The sequence below is a fragment of the Lissotriton helveticus genome, chromosome 3_1, assembly GCF_964261635.1.
Source record: "Lissotriton helveticus chromosome 3_1, aLisHel1.1, whole genome shotgun sequence".
NCBI classification, from domain to species: domain Eukaryota; kingdom Metazoa; phylum Chordata; class Amphibia; order Caudata; family Salamandridae; genus Lissotriton; species Lissotriton helveticus.
Genome location: NC_136061.1, coordinates 977945682 through 977970799, shown reverse-complemented (window position 1 = coordinate 977970799; position 25118 = coordinate 977945682). Strand labels below are relative to the sequence as shown.

Sequence of the window (25118 nt, the reverse complement as noted above, 5' to 3'; positions counted from 1 at the left end):
ACATGCATACAACCCCACATGTGAGATTACAAAAGAAGTGTGGCGCGGAGGTAAACTAAGACCTCTATTAACAAAAACACACTCAGTTGAAACTAATTCAGAACTACAAACTGAAATAATAGCATTAAAAATGGCGCTAGATAATGCGGATCGCGAATTCCCGACACTTATAGTGTCAGATTCATATTACTGCGTCAAAGCATATAACAAGGATTTGCAGACATGGATTCAGAACGGTTACAAAGATGACACAGATGCACCAATAAAGCAGAAATTGCTCTGGGAACAAATAGCGCTTTTACAAAAAGAACTACCAAAGACTCACGTGACACACTCACTGAGTCATCAGCGTGATGGCGTTCACGTTGTAGGGAATTCATTGGCTGAAACAGCCGCAGCGGCAGCCACTATACCGGCTCCCGTAGATCGAAAAAAGCGTACATTAAAATACATTGACGGTGAAACAATGCTGGCGGTGAAAACGTCATCAAAAGGCGACTGCTCAGCGTTACCGATCAACTATCCACTCAATTATACATACATAATCGATGCAAACTCCGTCCCTTTTGCTCGAATCCCTGGAGTGGGGGATAGAGTGATTCCAAACATGGACAGGAGAAGCTTGTTAATCGCAGACGCACACATGGGCGAGGGTCTCAGACACCTCAAACTGAAAGATTCTCTGGAAGAATTACAATCACGGTACTGGTGGCCAGGCATGAGCCTGCATTACACCATGTTTGTAAAAAACTGCCCAAACTGCAACAGAGATCGCAGTGGGGAGAGAAACAGTTTAATACCTCGTCGTATCAAGGCAGATAATATGACCAATAAAAAGCAGGGCTTGCGATTAACATATACAGGCTAGTTTCCACTTATAATGTAGATCACCAGCACTCGGCTGACGTCCGGACTGTTATACAAAGATTTGCGAGTCTAAATGGCATATACGCTAAGAGCATGTTACGTTTGACCATAGTCTTCACTCTAGCCCTCCGGCCGGGGGGGAAACATGGCCAAATGAGCACAGCCCAGCGGGAATCTTCTCACTTCCTTCCTGAGGGTACGGGATGGTGTAAAGAAAAAACCAAGGCAGAAAGCAATCTATAATGGAAAGGATATTAGGTTCGGGAGCTGGGTGGGTCAAACATCTAATAAGTGTCCAACGTAGTCTAAATAACTTGCCAAGAAATTCTCTGAAGGGATTCAGTCCGTACGAATTATTATTTGGAACTAGAATGATTATCTCTGACCTCGACAGTCAGACTTCAGTGGTTAAAGAAAAAAGCTTTGATGTCAAAGACCGTTTGGCTATTTTGCAGGACTTAAACAAAACAAGAAAAGACCTGAGCAACATACAGTTGAAACAACAGCCAACAACCACTGAAGAATCACCACCTGTCCCAGCAAGACCTGTCTGGATTCCAAAAGTCGGGGATCTAGTCAGGGAGAAGATCGCGGTAAAGAAGGAATTTGGGCCTTCTTACAGAAAAGCAGTTCCTGTCTTGTCTGTCAACGGGACAAGATCAGTTGTACTACCGCCACTTGCTGGTAAAAAGGAGAACCGAGTTGTATCCATCGACCTGGTAAAACCACAACATGTGGCCGATAACAAACAGTAGGCCAAGTGGACTCCCAATAAGTAGCAGAACACCAAGGTTTGCTACCAGTACAGAGGTCCTAACAAAGAGGCTCATCACATTCGAAACGCCTACAGAAGAACAACAAGGACTATGCAACAATGCAATAGAACTGAGACCTCTGAAAACCCAAACAAAAACATTTAGCAGAGACACACCAATCTATAATAAAGTACCAAGTGAAAATGCAAGAAACAAAAATCCTGAAGCAATTGGAACAATTGACAGAACTGCATCCGGCTACTTCATCAACTTCGATGATTCCTCTGAAAGCCTCAGTGAATCAAAGACACAGCCATCATCAAAATCCTTTAAAGACAAAGCTAAGGAACTTTTGAACCAACTGAAAGAAACATATCTGATTTCTCCATGGATTGAATTTTGGGTGGGTTTTGGTGCATTTATCCTCATACTTTGGCTCATCATGGTATTAACTTTGGGACGCTTCATTGAGGGGAAATATGCTAAAATGGACACAGCAAGTCAGAACATCAACTTGGTCCTCAAACCACACACATCTTCAAACGTCGAGAAAAGAGAACTTTCTTCAGCCAACTTCACAGCCAATCCTGTACCTGGTGGGGTAGCCTGGGACAACACTGACTATGAAATTAATGGTCCGGTCGAGATCCTGAAATACCCACACCAAATCAAGATCTCCTTGAGTGACTTTGCAAAACCAAACTCATTTGCTGATGATTGGGACTTCGAAAGCATTAATAACATGATGTCTGACTTAGTAATGTCTGCTAAATTTACAAAACATGATTATTTGCAAGGTTCTACAAATTATGATAGTATGTATTGCTATAACCACTATGGTAACCATTTTTTACATAAATCTGCACAACCTAGAAATGTTTTAAATTATAATCAATGGGAACATTGTGCAACACCTCCAAAAGGGAGCTCAAGAACTGTTTGCGACAAATATTCATATTTTTCAGGTTTTAACAAAAGTAATGCTGAAACATTTTATTATAAATTGTCAAACAAGACAGGGATGAAAACCATGATAACCAACACAAAGTTGATATATTCAGATTCATTCTTCGAAGAAATGAATACTTTAGGATTTAATTATTGGGACAAAAATGTTGATTTGAAAAGTGTTTGGGGTACAAAAGAATGGCAAGTACAGGGTTTAGAAGCTTTGTTTAGAGCTTGCATGATCCCAGAACAAATGATATTTTTAAATGACACTGTTCAACAAACCACCTGTCTTGGCCTAGCCAAAATCAAAGATTTAAATAAACCGTCTATTCCAAAGCCAACAATGTTTAGCAATAACTCTGATACAGATGAAGAGATAGACGTAAACCATATATTAAACCAAAACAGAACACATCCTAATTGGAAACAATGGTTGATCTGGCCCACAGATACAAATAACTGTCAAGACAGATTCCTGAATAAAACACAGGGGTTCAAAATGACCAGGCCAGACCCTAGATATCCCCAAAGACATCACCCAGGGATAATAACAACCTACAGTGTGGGCAAATTATGCCTTCAGTGGCTACAAACTTCCACACTGCCTGAAATTAAGCAACACCTAACTTTACTTACTGATGGTGCTGACTTGCGTGATTTCATAATGGGACCACGCAAACAGCGTCAAAAGCGTTTCATAGCAGCCTCTGTATATGCAGCATACAATGAGGCCTGGAAGGTTACTCAAATTGAAACAGCAGAGAGAATACGGGAAATTGACCGTATTAATTTGGAAAAATCACTTTCTGTAGTGGACAATGGGTTAATGACTCTGTCCTCCAGAATTTTTTCTTTGGACAGCATTGTGTCGTCAGCAATCGATATATTATCGCAAGACTTACTGTTATTACAACATGGTCAGTCACAATTGCGTTCTATTGTACAGCTTGGCTGGACGTTACAAAATCTGCGTTCAGGCTATGTGCCTTGGCGTTTAATCAACACAACGTCACTATTCCAAATCTTTAACCTTACTGATAGACAAAACGGTATGCCGCAAAAGGGTGCTGATTATACAATCTTGAGCATTGAAAAACTAGAAAGATTACCAATGACAATGTCAGAACGACCTGTCAGTGAATGGATAACCCACGGAATCATAAATATTCCAATCTCAACCTTCAGGTTTCAATACTGCCAAAAATATATACAGGCTGGCATGTACGAGAAATTGGGAAAGGGGTACCTTAAAACAACTTGGAACCTGCCCTATTCGCATGCATGTGTCAGTAATAAAGGACAGAAAGTGTTTCTTAGTGGCAACAATTGTGCTATGTCACTAAGCGGCACGCTTCTGTGTAACGGAATTAGTTTGCATGGAGCCTGTGAAGGGAATTCATACAACCTTTCATGTCACCAGCAAGGCGCACCTGCAACCGAAATAGAACCATTCTTTCAAAGACTCTATAATGGGAGTTACATTCTTATTGTAGACCGCAAATGTTGTAGTCTTATGCCCGGGACTCCTTATCTAGTCACTACGACTGCGAAGGTCAAGTGCTGTGGACGTTCTTTGTTCCCCAGCTCCTTTCCAGACAGGGAGGCAAGGGCATGGCCCAGTTTGAAAATTACTTCTATTCGAATAGATACTTTAAGCAGAATGAAAACAGTGCTTCTTCAGACGCCTACAAGGCTCACGTCATCAAAAGAAACGTATGATCTTCAAGTCGCAAGGACGACTGCAGAGATACATACATTATTATCGACTAATTCCCCCGTACATTTCGCGGAAATCCTGAGCGAAATCTTAAATATTTCTGATACCACTGGGGTCTCAAAGGTATTTAAGACAGTATTTTCGATGGCATTAACACCATTCAAAGCCATACTGGGTATTTTTCCAGATTTCGTCCATTCGATTTTTGGCGGACTTCCCCTGATACTGGGACTAATTGCAGGAATCCTATTCTTAGTCCTTATTTTTCGTTATGGCAACCCATGTCACAGATCAAACTCTCGCGAGAATGGAAGATACAATCCTAGCCATTGGATACCGGGACCGGATATCAAAAATCCTGGGACTATCCCGGCTTAGAGACCTGAACATGACTTGGTTTCTATCATTTCGACCAATGTGGCAAAGATGTGTTTTACCTGTATTGAGATGTCTGCTATGTGGAGAAGAATGCGTGTTAGACACCTGTCTGACGCTACAATCGGATGCGCCAGTGGATGCAGATACATTGTTGGTTCCTACCAAGGTTCACGCTTTGTGCTGCCCTCAAAGGCTGCCAATCCTGATGACGGCATTCGTGGAATCTTCACCACTACGATTGAAGAGTAGTGAAGTTCAAGATGAAAGCAGCATTAATCAGGTACGACCTTCTGTCAGCAATGCGAATCAGAATGTCAATGGAGACAATCATGCGCACGAATGCATGGTTAGACCTATTTCCGACTTAGTGGAACTTTCCCATGAAGCTGTTGACAGTTTTTTCGAAAGCCTTAATGATATGATGTTCTCTCCAGAACAGAAATAGAGACTTTTGAGCAAGCTCGCACACGGCGTTCCCTGAATTCGGCCTTCAACTTTGAAAATAAAGTCACATGAACAATTTTTCCCACCAGTTCACGGACATCAATTTTTTAGCAGCCCCAAATAATTTTTTACAAAATTTTCGGGACACTTATCTTCTGCTTAAAGTAAGAAACTATTCCTAGAGAACTAAGATTTCTATTTTTAGATACTTTATAAACTTTAGTTGCCCGATGGTATGTTCACAAATATTTTATTATGTGATGAAATGGTCTCGAACTTTCTTTCTGTATAGCCATATTAAGAGCCATTTCATGTGTATTTCTCATATACCAAATAAGCAATAATGTCTACAAATGCGTGTTTACTTTAGCGTTTAATTCATAGCTTAAGTGCATACAATATATATGACTGCAATTTTTCAGTATATTTGAAAATTTCAAAATGCATTTATGTATTTTGGGGTGGTGAGGTATACACTATACTCTATAGTATGTTGTACTATGTTATACTATGCATAGATTAGTAAATATGACCATAGTTAGCGTGGAGTGGGTGTCATGTATTCCTATAGGTTCTGAATCGATCCCCCTATTCCTGACCCTATTCTGGTTAAACTAACTATCAAGTTAACTAACAGTCAGCCCATGAGGCAAGAAAAGCCCCCATGATGCAGATACTGTTATCTGACGCAGTCACACTACGGCACAGGAACGTGTTATCTGATTAGGTCATAACGCTTGAGATCTAATTAGACAAGCGACATTCCTCCAGCCCCTGATAAGGCATACGACGTTCTCATAACAAATCAAACCTATGACAACCTGGAAAATCCGTGCGGCCATTGTTTTGATTTCACAGAGAACTTCAGTAAAAGAATGTGCTAACGAGCAAGTCGTATGACATCTTTATTGACGCATCTATGTCCATCCTTACGTCAATCTCGGCACCTTTAAGGTATAAATATTGCCGATCTTGCCCTATGCAAACACACGCGTGGTGACAAGACGGAGCAGCCATACTTGCCGAAGCCCAGAAGCAGAGCAGACCCCGCTGGCAGCAGCCCCGCCTTCCTGACGCGCTGAGAGACGCGCTGCTATCTCTTGCCGAGAGACCCAGCACCGGCGCTTTCGGGCAGCCCTCGCAGGCAGCCTGGAATATCGAGAGCAGAGAAAGAGATACCATTCCTCATTCATCCTAACTTCCAGGTACAGAACTGAATAACCCCTCACAGAGAATTCTTTAGTTATTCACTTGGCAAAAACAAACTTAACTTAAACTGTAACTTTCTATTCCCGCCCACGCATTAGACTTAGGTCAGGTACACGGGGTAGGCGTATTTAGAAACACCAGTTGAGTACGTTTAGTCAAATGTATATGTGTATGTAAATATATTATAATCATTTTAAACATCATATGGCTCAGAAACCATATCAATGTTTTTACAGTATTATTTTATACTATTGCTTTTAATGTATGCACTTTACTTAACTATAAGTATTGCAATAATATCGATCCATTTCTCTTGTACGAGAAAAGAGACTGATCAATAAATAACACCTTTTTATTGAACACGCCCGTCTCTTCCTTTTCTCTACAATCTGATGAGACTAAGAATGCACGTACTGACTGAGTAAAATAATTGCCTTGTGCTCACACGACTCTGGAGATACACTCTTGATTAGGGGAGAGCAAAGTTGTCATGTTCTATGGTTGTCAGAAACTAAATCCCTTCTTGTCTAATCAGGGGAGTTAATTCTTTCCTGAACATTCGAGAAAGTTTCTAGCGAACTCTGAGCTACGCTGGCAAACCCAAAACTTAAGTCTAGTATCGACAGTAGTAGACCTAGTTAACGTCTGGCCTAGGCCTTTACTGCTGTAGGTATTATTCCAATGCGCAGAGCCTATTGGGAAGATAGGAACTACACTACACTACACACAGGATGGCAAGCCGACGACCAGATGACTCCTTTACGGCTGAGAAACTGGTCTGGAGAAACAACTGTATTCAAGCGAGAGATACCGACACGAGCACAACCTGGAATAAAACACTGCAACATCTAAGACTATGACGAGGTGCCCTGGTGAAGATCTTCTGTCAGTGAGGTAGTCTGGTGAGCTGCCTCAAGGATGAGCCACAGTGTCTTTAATTGTATTCTTTTTTCAATGGGAAGCCTTGAAGCAGTATGAGTGATGCACTCTGTGTGGCAGACTGCTCCTTAGCCCAACGCGTAGGTGGATGACGCTACTTACTGCCCTTTTCACATAAATGGGGCGCTCGGAGTTCAGAAGAGAAGGCCACTGTTTGCTCAAACTCCACATGCTGTGCCAGGGCTCTGGCAGACGATGCCAGTCACTTCCACTTGGACCCTTTTTGGAACTCTAACCTCTCCCATTCCAATTCATTTACTTCGGCAAAAATACACTTGATGGATGGATAACACTGACCATAGCAATGTCGCAACGTGAAACACACAATAACCCAATCATGTCCATGCTGATGTCACTGTAAAGGAGCATACGCTTCATGTGCAATGGCAGTGGTAAAAAAAGTCTGGATAGGCACTCACTATGTGATAGTACCAGTAATGTGACAATAAGAGAATAGGTGCAGTCTGCCTAACACCATCCATGAGTTTGTGTCACATTCCTCTCTTCCAGCATACACAAAGTTCACTTACCCTCAGGAGAATGGCTCATCTCAGGAGACTGTGGAGGATTCAGAGCCCAATGAAGGTTCCTCCGGAACTCCTGCTGATCCTCTGTGTGAATGAGCTCAAACACGCTCTGATGGATAACATCTGTCTGCATGGAAAGAATATTGGTGCATAAGCGCAATAATTTGCACAATGAAACAAGTGGGAGCAGTAAAACAACGTAAATGAAGCCTGTAGAAGCTGATACTTTCCACCAAGCAGTTAGTGAGTAGATACAGTTCCTTCATTGTGCATACATGATGTGCCACCATGACAAGGCGTGAAAAAAGACCTGCATCAGGATTGAACTCATCTTAAAGGAATGATTATCTATTTCACTAAACCTGGCTTCAAAATATATTTTGTTGCCCTATTCGTGCCTTCATATATATCAGGAGTGGAAACTATTGTAACTATTTAGGATTATGACCAGTTCACTATCAAAGATGTGCCTCAGTGGGTGGAGATTGCCGTCGATTTCACATGAGGACCCCAAAAAAGATACATTCCGTACCTCTAATTTTTCAGTCTTAAGATGAAAATGGTAGCTGATTTTAACAATTATCAATGATCATACCAATGGATGGAGCTGCCAGATGTAAACATCACAATGGATGCCTTTTAAGGGACATAAGTGGCACACTGTAGCATCAAAGTGTATTAATTTGTCACTCAAACAGTCCTTTATTTCACAATCTAAAACAGTCCTGGATACACAATGTAGGAAGCTTGCATTTTATGTAGTCTACCAAAATGAGATACACTATGTAGGAAGTCTAGACGACCCTTATTGGCTTACAAAGCTTAAATTAATAATCCCAAATGTCTCTTTGTGGTGGTGTGGGCAAACAGTTTAAACTTAGCAAAGAGTAGTGTTAAGCATTTGTTGTACAGGCAGAGTCAATAAACAAGACACACACTTAAGAAGAAACTTGAGACCAATTTAGAGAAATAACACAGTTTTTTATATAATGTTAGACACCAAGATTATTGGAATCAGGGAAGTAGGTACTTTAGACGTTATCAATTTTTACAGTAGAAAAAGACAGCTGTCAGATTTGAGGCATGAGCCTCGAGCGTGGTAATTTTATCCTATGGGAGAAACCTTCACTGCATAGATACACTTACAGATGATTAACATAATTGTTCTTCTGGACTTACAGTAAATAGAGGCCAAAGTCCAAGAAAACACCAGCAGCTCAAGTTGACTAGCCCTGCGTTGTCCGGGTGCAGATGTGCTTTACGCGGTGGTAGCCTCAAACGTTACATGCTAAAATCAATTGGGAAAAGTACCTGTAAGAAAAAGGCTGCAAGTGTGGATTGGGGGACCAGTCCAGTAGAACCCAAGGTGGCGATCGGCTCTTGAGGGTCTCAGGAACACAGAAACACCATTGGTTTACTTGAGCTGGCTGGGGAGCTTGGGTGCAGAGGTGTTCTGTCTGGCGGGTCGGTGAGTTAGAGGCTCACACGGTTCTTGGTGTAGCTGCAGAAGAGGGAAAAGAAACACAGCAGGGCCACCCTTGGTGTGAAGCTGGACTTTCTTGAAATCCCTTGACGTGCAGGTGAGTTTTGGCAGCAGGGGTAATTCAAATAAACACACACAAGACTTGGTGCTTGCAACCGGCTCCGATAACCCCGGGCATTAGTTCTGGGCAGCTCCTGGACGTCCTGGCGTCTCCAAAATTGGCAGGGAGATGAATCTAACCTCCTGCAGCAACGAAGAACTCTTTCTGGTGTTCTGCTCTCTTGCTGAGCCCACGGATCGAGAGAACAGTGAACGAGGCAGATAAGGTCGGTGCCTACTGTTGCAGAGAAGTGGCTCCTCCACTCCAAGGGAAATGTTGCTGGGTAGATGTAGTGCTGGGAAAACCTCCAAGGGGTTGGGGAGGCTGTTCACCTTCTGGACAAGTCGGTGTCAGTGACTGTCGAGAGAGCAGGAGCCAGGTAAAATTTTGCGCCAAGTTAGGTGCTGGTCCACAGTTCTCACGTCTTCAGCTCTTCTTTGTCCTTCTTCTGTCAGGAAGATTAATCTGAATTCCTGGTGCCAGGGGTGCACCTAAATACTCAATTTAGGCACATTAAAGGGAGTGAAAGGTAGTATCCAATGGACTACTTACCCCTGGGGTGGGTCACTACAGCCCATAAATGACTACTTTCTATGGGAGTGGGCATAACCCTGTCCAAGAGTTCCTAATTCTACCAAAAAACAAGATGGTGCAACATGCCTACTGCATAGCTACTTTCCCACCTGTCCAGGTGCCAAATGGACCTCAGGGCAGGGGGGGGGGGGCATCTCCCAGGTCTGTGGAAACCAGGGTCACATACCAAAGGCAGCAGTGGCTTTGAAGCACCTAGCCTTGATATGCTAAATAACTAGCCACCCTGCTGGAAGTGGTGTGAACAGCTTCGTCCAGAACAGGCATTGTTTATGGCCTCAGAGAGTATCAGTTCTCACCTGCAGGGGGTCAGAAACTTGCCAGTGGTGGCAAGAAGGACGATACGAGTCAGCCACCACATTGGATACTGGTAGGTTTTTGAGGGGACACCTCTAATGTGTGTTCTGGAGGCATGTCATAATAAATCTAGTACTGGCAACAGTACAGATTTATAAGACAAAGTGTTTGATACCAAACACCATATGTTTCAGTAAAGCTCCAACTGCGCCGACACTCTGGCACCCCTCAAGAAGAAAGCAGGCAAGCAACAATCCAAGAAAGCTAGCTGGTTCGCCCTCCACGAGTCCAGAGCACCTGCAGACGACTCGAGAAAAGATGAAGGAACACCAAAACCCTGAAAACCCATGCAACATCCAAATCCGCTGTCAACGCACACCACTTTACCCTCAAAACCACAAAGAAAATGGCCTTCCAAGACAGAATCAATGGCAAACCACACAACAGCAAATAACTCTTTGCCATTGTCAAAGAGTTAGCCAGGCCCAACAGCGAGACCACAGACGTCCCACCCTCCCAAGACCTCTGCAACAAGCTCAGCACCGTCTTCCACGACAGGATCAAGCAGATCTATGACAGCTTTGACACAGAAGACCCAGCCACTATGCCCGCCACCACCGTACGCAAGCAAGTGACACCCTAACAGAGCGCCCTCAACTGGACTCCACTCACCACAGATGACACACTCAAGACTATGAAGAGCATCCACTCAGGGGCCCCATCAGATCCCTGCCTGCACCACATCTTCCATAGAGCAACTGCCTCCATAGCTCCCTAGCTTCACCACACCATCAACTGCTTCATTGAAACTGCCACCTTCCCCGATGACTGGAAACACACAGAGATCAACCCCCTGCTGAAGAAACTGTCCACCAACCGGACAGACCTCAAGAACTTCAGGCCCATCTCCCTATGTCTCCTCCCAACCATGGTCCTCGGGAAGACCCTCAATGCTCAACTCTCCTAGTTCATCGAAGAGAAGCATGTCCTGGACATCTCTGAATCACCTAGACCGCACTCCTTGCCATCACCGACGATAATCGCTCCCTCCTCGATTGCGGTGAAACCACAGCCCTCATTCTACTGGACCTCTCTGCCGCCTTTGACACCGTCTCCCATTGCATCCTAATAACGAGAATCCATGGTGCCGGCATCTGTGACAAGGCACTGGACTGGATCCACTCCTTCCTGACCAGCCAAAAATAGACAGTCAGACTATCCCCGTTCCTCTCAGAACCTACAGAGATCACCTGCGGAGTGCCCCAGGGCTCCTCCCTGAGCCCAACCCTCTTCAATGTCTAATGACCCCCTTGCAGCCATCGTCAGAAGCTACAGACTCAACATCGTCTCCTACGAAGATGACACCCAGCTGATCATCTTCCCCACCAACTAACCCCACAGCCGCCAGAATCACCTTTCACAACGGAATGAAGGCAGTTGCTACCTAGATGAAAGACAGCTGCCTCAAGCTCAACTCAGACAAGACCAAAGTGCTCATACTAGGATCCACCGCCTCAGCCTGGGACGACTCCTGGTGGCCCACGGCACTTGTAACCCCTCCCACCCCTACGGACAACACACGTAACCCCGGCATCATACTGGACTCCAAGCTCACAATGAACAGCCAAATCAATGCAGTATCCTCATCCTGCTTCCACACGCTCCACCTGCTTCGAAAGACATTCAAATGGATCCCCAAAGAATCCAGAAAGACGGTCACCCACTCTCTCATCACCAGCAGACTTGATTATGACAACGCACTCTACGCTGGCATCACCAAGAAACAGCTCAGGAAACTACAGAATGTCCCAAACACCGCAGCCAGACTGGTCCTCAACATACTCCGCCGCAGCCACGTGACAACACCTCTAACAACTCCACTGACTCCCAATCAACAAGTGAAACATCACCTTCTAGCTCCGTACCATGCCTACAAGCCTCTCCATGACGCAGCACCAGAAAATCTGAACCACTGCCTTGCTTTCCACACACCCACCAGAAAACTCCGCTCTGCCCAACACACCCTAGCCTCCGTCCTATGGATCTACAAGACCAGAACCAGAGTAAGATCCTTGTCCTACCTCTCTGCCAAGACCTGGAACACCCTGCCCCTCTACCTGAGGCAATCCGAGTTGTTTACCCAATTCAGGAAGAACCTCAAGACCGGGCTCTTTGACTAAACCTCCACACCCATGCAGATCAGCAGCCCCCCACCTCCAGCACCTTGAGCAGTGGCGGCTCCTCCGCTAAGCCGGAGGAGCATTGCCCCACTGCGCAAAAAAGTTTAAAAAAAATGACAATAATGTATCGTTATTATCATTTCATTTTTCTATTGCATGCATCCAGTGTGGGGCATAGCTGGCCACAGCAGGGGAGGAGTGGTTTGCACTCCCAAAGTACGCATGAACTAGTTGGCTGGTCCTCTTGGGCCGACCAAACAGTTCATACACACTTTGCATGTTCCTACCGGGCTGCATTACACAGCCTGGTAAGGAACATGCACAGGCTCCCTGTTCGAGTCTGAGTGCAGATCCGTAGTGCTCAGACCAATCACAAAGCTGCATTGCATCATTGTGATTGGCTCAGGGGAGCCTGTGTGCTGGGGGCTTCCTGCTGCCAGCCAGACTGCAGAGGAAGAAGGAAGAAGACGCAGGGGAGGCGTAAGGTAAGTAATCGAGCTAGACAGCACAGGGGCATATATGCTCAGGAAGATATGCCCTCATATGTAATATAATGCACCCTGCATTAGAGCTATAAGGCCTGCTGTAGGGTGACTTACTTATATTTTATGCAGTGACTTGGACATGGCACACAGCGAGTGTGCCATGTCGTTTTTTCACAGATGTTTTGCACCATGTCATACAGCCTGCAATGGCAGTCTGCATGCAATTTGTATGGGGGTCTGTTAGGGAGGCATAATACATGCTGCAGCCCTTAGGGACTCTCTTTAGTACCTATGCACTAGATGCCATGGGTACCATTTATTAGGGACTTACAGGGATGCTACAGTGTGTGTCAATTGTAACACAATTAGACCATGTTACCCTGTTTTTGGGGAAAGAGCACTGGCACTAGGGCATGGTGAGCAGGGATCCAGTGCACATTAGTTGTAAAACATCAGTACCCGTGGCAAAAAAGTGGGGGTGACCATGACAAAAAGGGGTACGTTGCTACACACTACAGCACAAATGGGGAAAGATATGGGCTCCCCATTAGGTGATGATAATTAACTGAGGATACTGCTCTTAATCCCTAAAATATCCTGTAACCCATGGTTCAAGATCATACTTGCACAGAGCGTATATAACCCCCAAAAATATTAATGGTCTGAATCCAGGGGCACAGGCAGAACGAGCTAAATGTTATGCACTTGCGGTGACTTTTTTCATATGATGTGGAGCTGCCCACTGCTGACTGCATTTTGGGGAACGGTGCTGCATTTTATAACAGAAGGCACGGGTAGGAATATTTTGATTACTCCACAGACATGTCTACTAGGCCTCTATCAGATAACCAAGAGCAAACAAGTGACAAGTAGATGTGTCAACGTAGCGCTTATCTTAGCCAAATAGCAGATATATAAGAGCTGGTACAGTTTGATAGGTCCTAGCAATTATACCTGGTATATAGAACTGAAAAAGTGGGCGGGTGTGAGTAAAGCGCACTGCGGAAAGAGGACAGGAGAAGCATTAGAAAGCCAGACGTGGCAACAGCCTGGCATGCCATCTTGGAGACCATGCCTAACAATTGAAGGGGTTGGTAGGGTAATTATAGCTGATGAAGTTGAGATAGGAGACAGAGATCTCCCGTGTTACTTCATCAAGGCTGTGATACATTAAAATCAGGGGTGGCTCTTCCATTAAGACAGAGAAGCGTCGCCCCACTAGTTTAAATGGCCACAGATAAAAAATAAAATGGTAGTAGATGTGAGAAGTTGGCCTGGTATATGGTGTCCACTATTCTAGTGGGCACCTTGCACCAGTCCAAATGACCCTTATTGATGGTAGGTTATAAAGTCAAACTTATAGAAAGCTAATGCTTTTATGACATGCTGTCGAATAAAGCTTTTTGAAACTGTAGAAAGCTATCCTAGTGGTAGCTGTGGAGAGCAGCCTTCAGGCTAAGACTTGGAGACGAGTTAAGCAAATTGTTTTACCATTTATAATTTCTTGAGTACCAAATGAAATCACACCACACAAGGTATATATCAAATATATATGTATTTATACAAAACACAACCCCTCTGCACTCTTTATGAGATCAGAGGTAAAAGTACAATACAAGGAACTTAATTAGCATATGATAAGTTGCACAGTATACGCTTTGCCCAAGGGGCTTCACAAACCATATACTAAAATAGTGGTATGAGAACCACGTGAGGAATAGAAAGCAGGCCTAGGGCCTGGGGAATCGCTGGGGCTTCTAGGAACAACCAAAGGTTAGGATGTAGGAGGCCCACTGGAGACGCGTGCAGTGTTTAAACACAGCCATGGGTTACCATTGACTTTCTATGGAGAACAAACTAGTTACAATTTTAAAGATTAAGGGCACAAGGAGGTGAACTGCGATGGAACCCTTTTAGACTAGGCACTTGGAGAGTCAAAACCCACGGGAGCATCGGAGTACTCGTGTTACCTCACCCAGGGAAGCCGGGTGCATAGGTGTCTTTTCGGGTCGGGTTTCGTCGTCGATTCCAATGGAGAGCTGCGAAGAATTGCTGCAGGCGACCAGAGGAAAAGTGTCCAGGTGAATCCAAGGGTGTATCAGAGATGTGAAGAACCTGAAAACAGAAGGGACAGAGTCTGGGTCACTAGCCAGTGACCAGGATGGCGATGGGAAGCTGCCAGCCAATGTTGGGTGATTTCAGGTGAAAAGGTGAAGATTGTCTCTTTAGCCACAAGGTCCAGGAGGTGTCGACGATGACTAGGAGCTAGATTCAAGCTGTCCCACAAAGGATCTAGTTAATTGAGGGGTCGGTATCCGGATAGGACCCAACAAGCCTTGGAAAACGCAATCCACGCAAGATGTCAAGATTGGCTTCGGTGCAGACCAGCAAGGTCTGAGGAACTTTTCTTTTGGGGAGAAGTTGGAGCGAGCCTGGAGCAACCAGGAAAGCAAAGTAATTCAAGGATTGGCCTTCGTGGGGGCTCACTAGCCAACGGACTAGGAACAGCAAAGACGCGTCGAGTGGAACTGAACAAAGCGGGCCCACAGGACACTCTTGGACTGTGGGCCTCTGAGCTTCAGTGCAAAAGGTGCTCGGGGCTGGGGCTTCAAGCACCCCAATGCACAACTTCGGGATACCTCGGGAAGTAGGTGCAGCTTACAAAATGCAGGATGTTCAGGAGTGCCAATCCCACGTCTCTCGTGTCCGCCACAGGTCTCAGCTTTGCTGGGAGCGCAGGTCAGCATCAGAGATGTCTGGAAGTCTGTGTTCTGAGTCACAGATTCTTCGGGACACGGCGGGAGCCTTGAAAATGCAGACCGGCAAAGATGCAGTTGGTGCCTGTTTGAACAGGGTGGTCACTCCTTGACCATAAGGGAGATTTCTTCCGTCTTCCAGTCGATATGGAATGTCGAAGGTCCAAGATATATGTTGCAGAGTTTCGTCCAGGGTACTCTAAAGTCCTAGGGACTGGGGTTCTATACTTATAGTAAGTTTAGGGGTTGGACTAACTCTAAGGTCCCTCCTATGGGTGAAACCTTGAGAGGGGGTGGTTACACCCCTTCCCCTTTGTCCAGTTTCACACCAGAGCTGGGGTTGAGCGCACCAGCAACCGGTTTGAACTGGGAAATGCATGGAGCACCTTGTGTGCCCCAGGCAGTGTCTGAAAAGCATTCACTGAAGGTAACCACCCTGCCCCAATACACTAAAGCCTGTCTGGGGAGGTGCCAGCACCTCCTTGGACAGGAAACCTATTGCCAAAGACTCCCCTGCCAGAGTTTTGTCCAGCAGCACGAGGGCAGACTCGTGTCTGTGGCAGCAGCATCCATTTTGTGATGCTGGGGCTCTGTTTAACTTTAACCAGGTATACTAGTAACTACATGTCTTCTCCCTCTAGAAGGGTGGAATGCTACCCCCGCCACCAAGACTGGCAGGGGGTAGGATTCCAAAGTGTTTGACACCTTTCACAACATGTTTTGATAACGCCAAACCAAAGTTAGCATTAACTGGGAGGATAATAATGCACTTAATAGTATATGGTATGGCTATATCATAGAACAGCTATAAGGAGATGGTTTCGAAAGCTGCAGAGGGGCTCAGCTCATGCTAGGGCACCCTCTCACACAAAACCAAGCACTCTGCCTCCAGGATTGTCAAGGCCTTCCATAGGAGTGACTTATAGGTCAATAATTGTCTATATATATGTATATATAGGTATACTATATCTAAGTAAGGGGTGATTACACCACCTTACCCAGGCTGTAAGTACAGACCTGTGGTGTCAGTTTGGAAGGCTAACCAGGGGTGGCACAATACATGCTACAGCCCCTGGTAGGCCTAGGGTGCACCTATGCCCTGGGTACCTAGAGTACCATATACAGGGTCTCACAAGGGTGACCCAGTAACCAATCTGGTATGTGCCTAAAGTACATGGTATCAATTTAGAGAGAGAACAGCTAGGCTGTGGGCCTGATTAGCAGGGCCACAGCCATACTAAAGTAAAAAAAAAAAAAGAAAATAACAGCAAAAAGTGGGGGTAACCATAGGAAGCAGACCCTACTCTCCTACACAACCCCGCCCCCCTCAAACGCAGGGACATTAAACTAACCTTGACCAGTTGAGACTTCATGTTCCAAGTGGAAATATCTGGAGAGTCCATCTGCATTGGCATGGTTACTCCCAGGTCTATGTTCCACTGTATAGTCCATCCCCTGTAGGGAAATGGACCACATGAGCAGTTTGGAATTTTCACCCTTCATCTGTTTTAGCCACAAGAGGGGCTTATGGTCTGTCTGAACTGTCAAGTGAGTGCCAAACAAGTACGGCATCAGCTTCTTCAGGGCCCAAACCACAGCAAAGGCCTCCCTCTCAATAGCTGACCAACGTTTCTCTCTAGGGGTAAGCCTTCTGCTAATAAAAGCTACTGGCTGGTCCTGACCTTCTTCATTCAAATGTGATAGCACAGCCCCTACCCCCAACTCAGAAGTATCTGTTTGAACAGTGAATTATTTGGAATAGTTAGGATTTTGCAGAATGGGAGCAGTGCACATGGCCTGCTTCAGGTCATCAAATGCCTTTTGACAGCTGACTGTCCACTGAACTTTCTTAGGCATTCTTTTAGAAGGGAAGTCATTCAGGTGTGTCACAATGGAACCATACCCCTTGACAAATCTCCTATAGTACCCAGTCAGGCCCAAGAAAGCTCTGACCAGAGTCTGGGTGGTTGGAGCAACCCAGTCCATTATGGTCTGGACTTTACTCTGCAATGGTTGAACATGGCCTCCACCTACAAGGTGGCCCAGGTACACAACCTGACTCTGCCCTATCTGGCACTTAGTAGCCTTGATAGTTAGGCCTGCTTTCTGCAGGGCCTCCAGAACATTTTTCAGGCAGATCAGGTGATCTTTCCAGGTGGAGCTAAAGACAGCAATGTCATCAAGATAAGCTGCACAGTAGTCATCCAGACCTGAGAGGACTTTGTTCACCAACCTTTGAAATGTGGCAGGTGCATTTTTCAGACCAAAGGGCATCACCACAAACTAATAATGCCCACTAGGGGTTGAAATTGTTGTCTTTGGCTTGACCTCCTCAGCTAACCTGATTTGCCAGTAGCCAGTTGTCAGATCAAATGTGCTCAGATATTTGGCAGAGGCCAACTTATCTATGAGCTCATCTGCGCTGGGTATTGGATGGGCATCTGCCTTAGTGTCAGCATTGAGACCTCTGTAGTCTACACAAAACCTCATCTCTCTTTTACCACCCTGGGTGTGAGGTTTTGGCACTAGGACTACTGGACTAGCTGAAGGGCTATCTGAAGGTTCAATCACTCCCAGTTCCAACATTTTCTGGACTTCTGTCCTGATACAGTCCCTGACATGCTCAGGTTGCCTGTAAATCTTATTTTTAACAGGCAGACTGTCCCCAGTGTACACTTCATGAGTGTACCAGGTAGTCTGACTTGGAGTCACTGAAAACATATGTCTGTATGCCTGCAGAACTTGTCAGCAGTCACTCTGCTGCTGGTCAGTGAGGCTGCCTGCCAAGGTTACACCATCAACTGACCCATCATCAGGGTTCTGAGAGAGCAGGTCTGGGAGAGGGTTACTCTCTTCCTCCTGTCCTTCATCAGTAGCCATGAGCAAGCCCATGGCTGCCCTGTCAACATATGGTTTCAGTCTGTTGACATGAAGCACCCTATGGGGGCTCCTGGGAATTCCAAGATCTACCAAATAGGTGGCCTCCAGGTTTTTGGTTGCCTTTTTCATATACTCAGCCATCCCGGAGCGGAGACCAAGTACCTAGTCCACAATGTCATGTTTAGGGGGTTTGAGAGGTAACTCCCATCCCTCCTTCACTAGACACAATGAACGTCTGACAGGGTACCCAAACAGAAGTTCAAATGGGCTGTAGCCAACCCCCTTCTGAGGAACCTCCCTGTATGCAAATAAAAGGCAAGGTAGCAGGATATCCCATCTCCGCCTGAGCTTTTCTGGGAGACCCTTAATCATACCCTTTAAGGTCTTGTTGAACCTTTCAACTAGACCATTGTACTGTGGGTGATAGGGTGTGGTGAATTTATAGTTCACTCCACACTCCTTTTACATTGCAGTCAAGTAACTAGACATAAAGTTTGCACCTCTGTCTGATACAACCTCCTTAGGGAAACCCACTCTTGAGAAAACTCCCAAGAGGGCTCTTGCCACAACAGGTGCTGTAGTGGTCCTAGGTGGTATAGCTTCTGGGTATCTGGTGGCATGATCCACTACCACCAGAATAAACCTGTGCCCAGAAGCTGTTCGGGGATCCATTGGTCCAACAATGTCAATCCCAACTCTTTCAAAGGGAACCCCCACCACAAGTAGTGGTATAAGGGGGCCTTTGTAGAACTACCTGCTTTGCCACTGGCTTGGCAGGTTACACAGGAGTGACAAAACTTCTTTGTGTCTTCTGACATGTGGGGCCAGTGAAAGTGAGGGACAAGCCTGTCCCAAGTCTTGTTCTGGCCAAGATGTCCTGCTAAGGGAATATCATTGGCTAGTATCAAAAGGAAGCCCCTGAATGCCAAAGGTATGACCACCCTCCTGGAAGCACCAGGCTTGGGGTCTCTAGCCTCTGAATACAGGTGCCCTTCATTCCAATAATCCTTATGGGTTCCACTAGCATTCCCCGCAGCCTCAGCAGCAGCTTGCTGTCTGAGGGGGGGATCACTGACATAATATCGACCTCAAAAATATCGAGATACCAAAATATCGAGTATAAAATATCGAGGGACAAAATATCGACTGCCTATCTTCAAACAGGTAGGTACTAAAATATCGACTCCAAAATATCAACTTACAAAAATATAGACTGTCAAAATATCGATTTATTTTAAATGTCTTTAAATTAAGTTGAAACTAATATAATAATAAATATATTTAATATAAACTCAGTAAAAAGTATTAAAGAAATGTAATATTAATAAATAATTAATATAAATTAAAAAAATTATATCACAAAAATAATACATATATATATATATATATATATATATATATATATATATATAAACATATTATTAAATAAACATATATAATATTTTTACCGTAGCATAGCAAAATGGTTAAAATGTATTGTTACAACTCTAGTGAGTTCAACAGTAGCAAAAGCGTTGGATAGTCTAGGGGTAAAATTTACTATTCCCACTCCAGTGGGTGCAACAGTAGGGAAAGCGCTGGATAGCGTAGGGGTTAAAATTACTATTCCCACTCCAGTGGGTGCAACAGTAGGGAAAGCGTTGGATAGCGTAGGGGTAAAAATTACTATTGCAACTCCAATGAGTGCAACCGTAGGGAAAGCATTGGATAGCGTAGGGGTAACAATTACTATTCCCACTCCAGTGGGAGCAACAGTAGGGAAAGCGTTGGATAGCGTAGGGGTAAAAATTACTATTCCCACTCCAGTGGGTGCAACAGTAGGGAAAGCGCTGGATAGCGTAGGGGTTTTTATTGCTATTCCAACTCCAGTGGGTGCAACAGTAGGGAAAGCGTTGGATAGCATAGGGGTTAAAATTACTATTCCCACTCCAGTGGGTGCAACAGTAGGGAAAGCGCTGGATAGCGTAGGGGTTAAAATTACTATTCCCACTCCAGTGGGTGCAACAGTAGGGAAAGCGCTGGATAGCGTAGGGGTTAAAATTACTATTCCCACTCCAGTGGGTGCAACAGTAGGGAAAGCACTGGATAGCTTAGGGGTAAAGATTACTATTCCCACTCCAGTGAGTGCAACAGTAGGGAAATCGCTGGATAGCGTAGGGGTTAAAATTACTATTCCCACTCCAGTGGGTGCAACAGTAGGGAAAGCGCAGGATAGCGTAGGGGTAAAGATTACTATTCCCACTCCAGTGGGTGCAACAGTAGGGAAAACGCTGGATAGCGTACGGTTTCAAATTACTATCCCCACTCCAGTGGGTGCAACAGTAGAGAAAGCGCTGGATAGCGTAGGGGTAAAAATTACTATTCCCACTCCAGTGGGTGCAACAGTAGGGAAAGCACTGGATAGCATAGGGGTTAAAATTACTATCCCCACTCCAGTGGGAGCAACAGTAGAGAAAGCGTTGGATAGCGTAGGGGTAAAAATTACTATTCCCACTCCAGTGGGTGCAACAGTAGGGAAAACGCTGGATAGCGTAGGGGTAAAGATTACTATTCCCACTCCAGTGGGTGCAACAGTAGGGAAAGCGCTGGATAGCGTAGGGGTTAAAATTACTATTCCCACTCCAGTGGGTGCAACAGTAGGGAAAGCGCTGGATAGCGTAGGGGTTAAAATTACTATTCCCACTCCAGTGGGTGCAACAGTAGGGAAAGCGTTGGATAGCGTAGGGGTTAAAATTACTATTCCAACTCCAGTAAGCGCAACAGTAGCAAAAGGAAAAAAACAATAAATAAATATAATTATTAGAAATATTATTACCAATTAAATTTAATTTCCAATACCAATTACTTTTATTTACCAGGTAAATTTTATTTAATGGTCAATTATTAATTGATTAACAATTTTAATTAATTAACATAATTAATTAATTATTATTAAATTACTTCCCACCCTATCCTCCTATAAACTCACAACCCACTACAGAAATTAATTTACTAAATATTATTTATTTATTAATTAAATATTTATAATTAATTACCAATTATATTTTAATTAATTACCAAATAATAATTAATTAACAAGTATTATTAATTTACATAATTAATTAATTTAAATTAAATTACTTCCCACCCTATTCCCCTATAAACCCACAACCCGCTACAAAAAATAATTTAGTAAAGAATAATGATTTATCAATTATTCAATTATAATTATTTTTCAATTAAATTTTAATTCTTTACCAATTAATAATTAATTAAAAATTATAATTATTTTACATATTTAATTAATTATATTTAAATTACTTCCCACCCTATTCCCCTATAAACCCACAACCCGCTACAGAAAATATTTTACGAAAATTTAATTATTGATCAATTAACCAATTATTATTAATTACCAATTATATTTTAATTAATTAACAATTAATAATTAATTAACAATTACTATTATATTACAGATTTAATTAATTATATTTAAATTACTTCCCACCCTATTCCCCTATAAACCCACAACCCGCTACAGATTTATATTACACAATTATTACAAATTATATCACACTTACCTTATTTTCGATATTTTTGTTGTCTATATTCCATCTAGTCGATATTATGTCTAGTCTATATTTTTGATTCGATATTTTGGCTATTAATATCGATAGTAATCGATATTTTTGTAGTCTATATTATGTCTGGTCGATATTTTGTCTAGTCTATATTTTTACCTCGATATTATGTCCAGTCGATATTTTTGCATCGATATTATGTCTGTTCACCCTGAGGGGGTTCAAGAGAAGGGCAGTCCAACTGCGCCTGCCTCAGATCTGCCCTGGAAGGTCCCCCTGTCCCAAGAAACTCAACCTGATCAGGTTCAAGCTCTTCTAGGACAGTTCCTTCTTCAGGCCCACAATCAGCTTCCTCAGAAGGCTAATCCTCATCCTGAGGCAGGGGGGGGAGGCACAGCCTTAACCCTACTGCTACTTTTCCTGGTAGACAACTGGTCCATTATTCCAGAATCCAGTGCCTGCTCAGTGTTGCAATTTTTGACCTGTGACCTAGTCACTGTAAGAACATGTGCTGAGATACCTAACATTTCTGCATGTGTCCTAAACTCCACTTCAGACCAGGCTGAACTCTCTAGGTCATTGCCAAGCAAACATTCTACAGGGAGGTCTGAACTAACAACAACCTTCTTAAGGCCAGTTACCCCTCCCCAGGAGAAATTAACAACTGCCAAACTATGTGTGGTAGTGACATTGCTAGCATTGGTCACTTGGTAGGTTTCACCAAGTATGATTTGTCCAGGGTCCATAAAGTCTGGTATCACCATTGTGACACTGGCACCTGTGTCCCTGTAGACCTGAGCCTCTTTATCATTGACTAAAGGAGTTTGTCTGTACTTGCCCAGATTACTGGGGCTCACAGAGGAGGACATATCCATGCCTCCATCACAGATCAAACCAGCTTGATTTGGTGTCCTGACTAGGCCAGAACCCATCTCAGTTCTCAGGGTTAACCCTACTACACCCTTCTGTTGAGAACCACCAATTGGAGCTGAACTAGGGGGAACAGTTGCATTAGGGACAATGGTGGCTGGAGCGGTCTCCTTTTTGGTGCAATCACTGGTCCAGTGAGAATTAACTTCACAAACTTGCACTATGGTTTCATTGGACCTTCTTTATTTTTGGATTGTTGGGGACCCCCATCATTAGAAGCTTTTTGGGGACCTTGAGAAGACTTCTGGTCTTTTGCTTTCTCCCCACACTTTTGATCGTGCTTCTTCTGGTCACCACCTTGGTTCTGTACCTTCTGCTTCACCCTGGTTCTGACCCATTTGTCTACCCAATTCTTGTGGAGACGTCAAGTCAGAGTCAACCAAGTGCTGATGCAATAACTGGTTCTGAAAATTATTAAGAATCTGTTCTCTCATTATAAGGTTATACAATCCTGTATAGTCACTTACTTTACTGCCCAGTAACCAGCCTTCCAGAGCCTTAGCAGCATAATCTACAAAGTCAGTCCAGTCCTGAATCTGTGTCTTCTAGGTATCTCTGAACAGCAACCTGTACTGTTCAGTGGTTAGGCCAAACTCATCTATTAGAGCACTCTTCAGGACATTGTAATTGTCAGCATCCTCTTCTCTGACAGTGAGGAGCTTATCTCTACCTTTGTCTGCAAAGGAGAGCCACAAGATTGCTGCCCACTGCTTAGGCGGTACCTGCTGTACTTTGCAGGCCCTTTCCAGAGCAGTTATCCATTTGTGGATGTCATCCCCACTCTGATAGGGGGGACAATCTTGCTTAGGTTTTTATGGTCATACGACCTATCCCTACCACTAGGGATGCTGCTGCCACCAGAGGGCTCTAGCCCTGCTAATTTTCTCTCTCTTTCAAGAGCTAGGGTCTCTTTTTCCAGGGCAACTTCTTGCCTCTTGATCCTAAGCTTGACTTCTCTCATTCTAGCTTCATGCGCTCTTCTCTCAGGGGATGTGCAACTTCCCGTGAGATAAGGCAGAGGACCCTATTGATGAACTAGAATGATGAAATTCCCCTGAGAGAGATCTCTGTCTTCTAGGTACACCAGTAGGCCTACTTGGGGGGATGAAGGGAGGCCCACTGTGGCAATCTCCATCTCCATGTAGTCTTGTGTCTTCCAGATTGGGTTCAGGAACCACATTCTGGTCTTCATCTTCATCATCCTCAGAGTCCTGGTGGGGAGCCCCACTAGGATCCTCTTCTGATGATGGATGGCCCCATTGCTATTACCCTGAGTATCTGGATCTGATGCTTTTGCTAAGTCATCTGCCACTAAGATATCCATCAGGTGTTGGGTGGTGGGACTCTGTCCTTGCTTTAATTTTCTTATGGCACACAAACCCCTTAACTCCTGAAAGGAGAATGTGTCATATTGAGATGTCTGCTCTTTGCTGACATCTGGCAGAGAGGCACTAGCTCCTGGCCTTAAAGCCATGACTAGTGAGGTGTGGTGTGTGCACCTACCTACACTACTTGTTTCCTACTAGAACCTCTCTAGGAGTTTTAGTCAGGGTGTGCTAAGCCCTTACCACCTACAACTTGTAAATGCAGTAGAACTTATGTATTATAAGATTTGATTTATATGTACCTAGTGGTACCTTAATGTGATTTTTCAAATGATATTCTCAAGATTATTTGGTAAAACAAGTGCAAGCTCTTATCCACAATACAAGGAACTTAATTAGCATACAATAAGTTGCACTGTATATGTTTTGCCCTAGGGGCCTCACAAACCATATACTAAAATAGTGGTATAAGAACCACGCGAGGAATAGAAAGCAGGCCTAGGGCTTGATGAATCACTGGGGCTTCTAGGAACAACAAAAGGTTAGGATGTAGGAGGCCCACGGGAGAAGCGTGCAGTGTCTAAACACAGCCGCGGGTTACCATTGACTTTCTATGGAGAACGAACAAGTTACAATTTTAAAGATTAAGGGCACAAGGAGGAGAACTGCGATGGAACCCTTTTAGACTACAACACTTGGAGAGTCAATACCCACGGGAGCACCGGAGTACTCGTGTTACCTCAC

The 25118-nt window shown here is 44.2% G+C and overlaps 1 protein-coding gene across 3 annotated transcripts in view; it reads right to left on the bottom strand.

The window, feature by feature from the left end:
• Positions 1–25118, bottom strand: part of LOC144823156 (aryl hydrocarbon receptor-like) — a 1206974-nt gene that overhangs the window by 357419 nt on the left and 824437 nt on the right. For all 3 annotated transcript variants that reach the window (XM_078681422.1, XM_078681424.1, XM_078681423.1), the window contains one exon: positions 7791–7914. In XM_078681422.1, the coding sequence (XP_078537548.1) occupies positions 7791–7914 (124 nt within the window). The remainder of the gene's footprint in view (positions 1–7790; positions 7915–25118) is intronic.